We start from the raw sequence: 2,685 nt of genomic DNA on the forward strand, positions 1-2,685 counted from the left end.
TAATTAAGATTAAACATACAAGTGAAAATTAATGATGAAGTTGGAAAGCCCTGCTACCGACCATTCGTTATAATAAAATTAGTCTACTGTTTGAAGCCAATTGAATTGGGTTGGGTAGATTTTAAACCTATTAGGTGCTTATTTAGACTAGAAAAAATGGGACGATCCATAAAGGCCTCCAAGGTGCGAGAAATACATCCAAAACTCGTGGTAAGGCCGAAAAGTATTACTATCGGTAAACCACACATCAATACGGTTTTAAATATGTTCAAACATAAATAAAAGCGAGATAGAAGTCACTTTTAGGTTAACAAATATTATAAATCCAAAAAAATTAATTTAAGCCAGACGTAAGTCATTAAAGCGACCGTGCTAGAACCACGGGACTCGAGGGGTGCCTAACACCTTCCCCTCGGTCAACAGAATTCCTTATCCGAATTTCTAGTTCGCAGAACAAAAAATAAAAATAAAGAGTCATTTCCTTTGAATAGGGATTCAATAAGGTGACTTGGAACACCCAAACTCAATTCCAAGTGGCGACTCTGTAAATAAAATAAACCCTTTTCAAAACGTCACTTTAATTGAAAAAAACTCATTTTCTCTAAAATCAACTCCCTAGCGGGGTCGGATGCGGTGAAAAATCGGGGGTGTGATAAGTATGAGTGATCTGGTTGCAGAAGATATTGGTTTCACGCCTACAAAGTACACTAATGTGCATGTTGAAGATTTAAATGTAGCATCAGAACTTCCCAACAACATTGTGGGTGAGGAACTCATTACAGATGACTCGATTGATCCCCCAGCTGCAACTCAAGACATTGCAGCACCAGTTCCTTATGCTCCAGATTTGCAAAGAAGGACTTCTAGCAGACTACGTAAGCCTCCTATATGGCAAATAGACTTTGTTACTGGTTGTAAATCAAAGTCAGCTCATTCATTCTTATATTCTATTAGTAAGAGTGTTGATTATACTAGCTTATCAACATTCTATCAAAGCTACATAGCTAAGCTCTCTATTGAAACTGAACCTCAAACTTAAGCTTAAGCTATCAGAGATACAAAATGGGTTACAGCGATGAAATCTGAAATACAAGATCTTGAGAATAATGGTACTTAGAAGGTTGTAACTCTACCAATTGGAAAGAAAGCAATTGGATGCAAATGGGTGTTTAAGATTAAGTACAAAGCTGATGGACAAGTTGAAAGATACAAGGCAAGATTGGTGGCAAAAGGATACAATCAAAATGAAGGACTTGATTATCAGGAGACTTTCTCACCTGTTGTTAAAATGGTGACAGTAAGGACAGTAATTTCAATGGTTGCTGCTAATGGATGGTCGATCCAACAAATAGATGTTGGTAATGCTTTTCTGCAAGGAGATTTGTATGAGGAAGTATACATGTAACTACTATAAGGTTTTGTCATTGATAATACAAATAGTCCTAAGGTATGCTGGTTACTTAAGTCTATTTATAGACTTAAGCAAGCTTCTAGGCAGTGGAATGTTAAACTCACCTCTGCACTGATCAAGGCAGGTTTTCATCAAAGTCACTTGGACTATTCCTTGATGACAAAAAAAATCAGTAGTAGGTATAGTGATAGTGTTGATTAAGTAGATGATTTGTTAATCACCGAAAGTTCCAAGGAGCTAATAGAAGCTTCTAAAAAAGTTTTGAAGGATAATTTTAAAACAAAGGATTTGGGGGACCTCAGATACTTTCTTGGCATTGAGTTTGCCAGAAACACAGATAGAATTTTCATGCACCAAAGGAAATATATAAAATGTATATATATATATATATATATATATATTATAGTTCGTAGATGAATCTTGATCGACTTAAAGAAAGTTTTGCGCGTAAAATTTAAGTTTAATTGTATTGTTTTGATTACAGTTTGTAGATGAATCTCGATCGGCTTTGAGAAAGTTTTGCGCATAAAATTTAAGTTTAATAGTATTATTTTGATATCACTTTTATCTTATTATTTTGTTACAGTTTACAGGTGGTAGATAAATGTTGGTTCGTTTTGAGAATTTTTTTGATGTAAAGGTTAGGTAAGCCTGTCAAACGGGTCGGACTGACCCGCCCCAGTTCGGCCCACTTACAAAAACTGGACCAATTTGACCCGGCCTGGTAAGCCCTAGGGCTTTAGGGTACCAGGTCCCGGGCCAGATTTTTTATTGATTTGGGCCCGGTTAATCCGGCCCAGACCAAGTCCGGTTAGGGCCCACTGGTTAACCGGCCCGGTTAATTTTTTTCTTTTAAATTGGATTTAATTATAACTTAGTTTTAATATATTAATAATTTACTATCAAGTCTTATTAATTTATATAAGTGTATATATATCTTCTATAGAAGTATATATTTAATGTACACATGTGTATATGTTTTATAAATTAATATATAACCATATATATAATTATATATTGTAGTATATATATATTGTAGTATATTTTATTTAAAGTAGTACATATATATTGAATGATACGTATATATGTATATATATCTTCTATAGATGTATATATTTAACGTATACATGTGTATATGTTTTATAAAATTAGTATATAACTATATATATATGTGTATATAGGTGTAGTATATATATATATTATAGTATATATGTGTATATATCTTCTATTGACGTATATATTTAATGTATACATGTTTATATGTTATATAAATT

At 33.3% G+C, this 2,685-nt stretch overlaps 1 protein-coding gene across 1 annotated transcript; it reads left to right on the forward strand.

Moving 5' to 3' along the window:
• Positions 1-658: 658 nt before the first annotated feature.
• LOC124891016 lies at positions 659-1,405 on the forward strand. Its single transcript, XM_047402859.1, has 2 exons — positions 659-961; positions 1,121-1,405. Exons 1-2 carry the CDS (start codon positions 659-661, stop codon positions 1,403-1,405), a joined length of 588 nt encoding a protein of 195 aa, XP_047258815.1.
• Positions 1,406-2,685: the final 1,280 nt, after the last annotated feature.

Source organism: Capsicum annuum, unplaced genomic scaffold, assembly GCF_002878395.1.
Source record: "Capsicum annuum cultivar UCD-10X-F1 unplaced genomic scaffold, UCD10Xv1.1 ctg28958, whole genome shotgun sequence".
Taxonomy (NCBI): domain Eukaryota; kingdom Viridiplantae; phylum Streptophyta; class Magnoliopsida; order Solanales; family Solanaceae; genus Capsicum; species Capsicum annuum.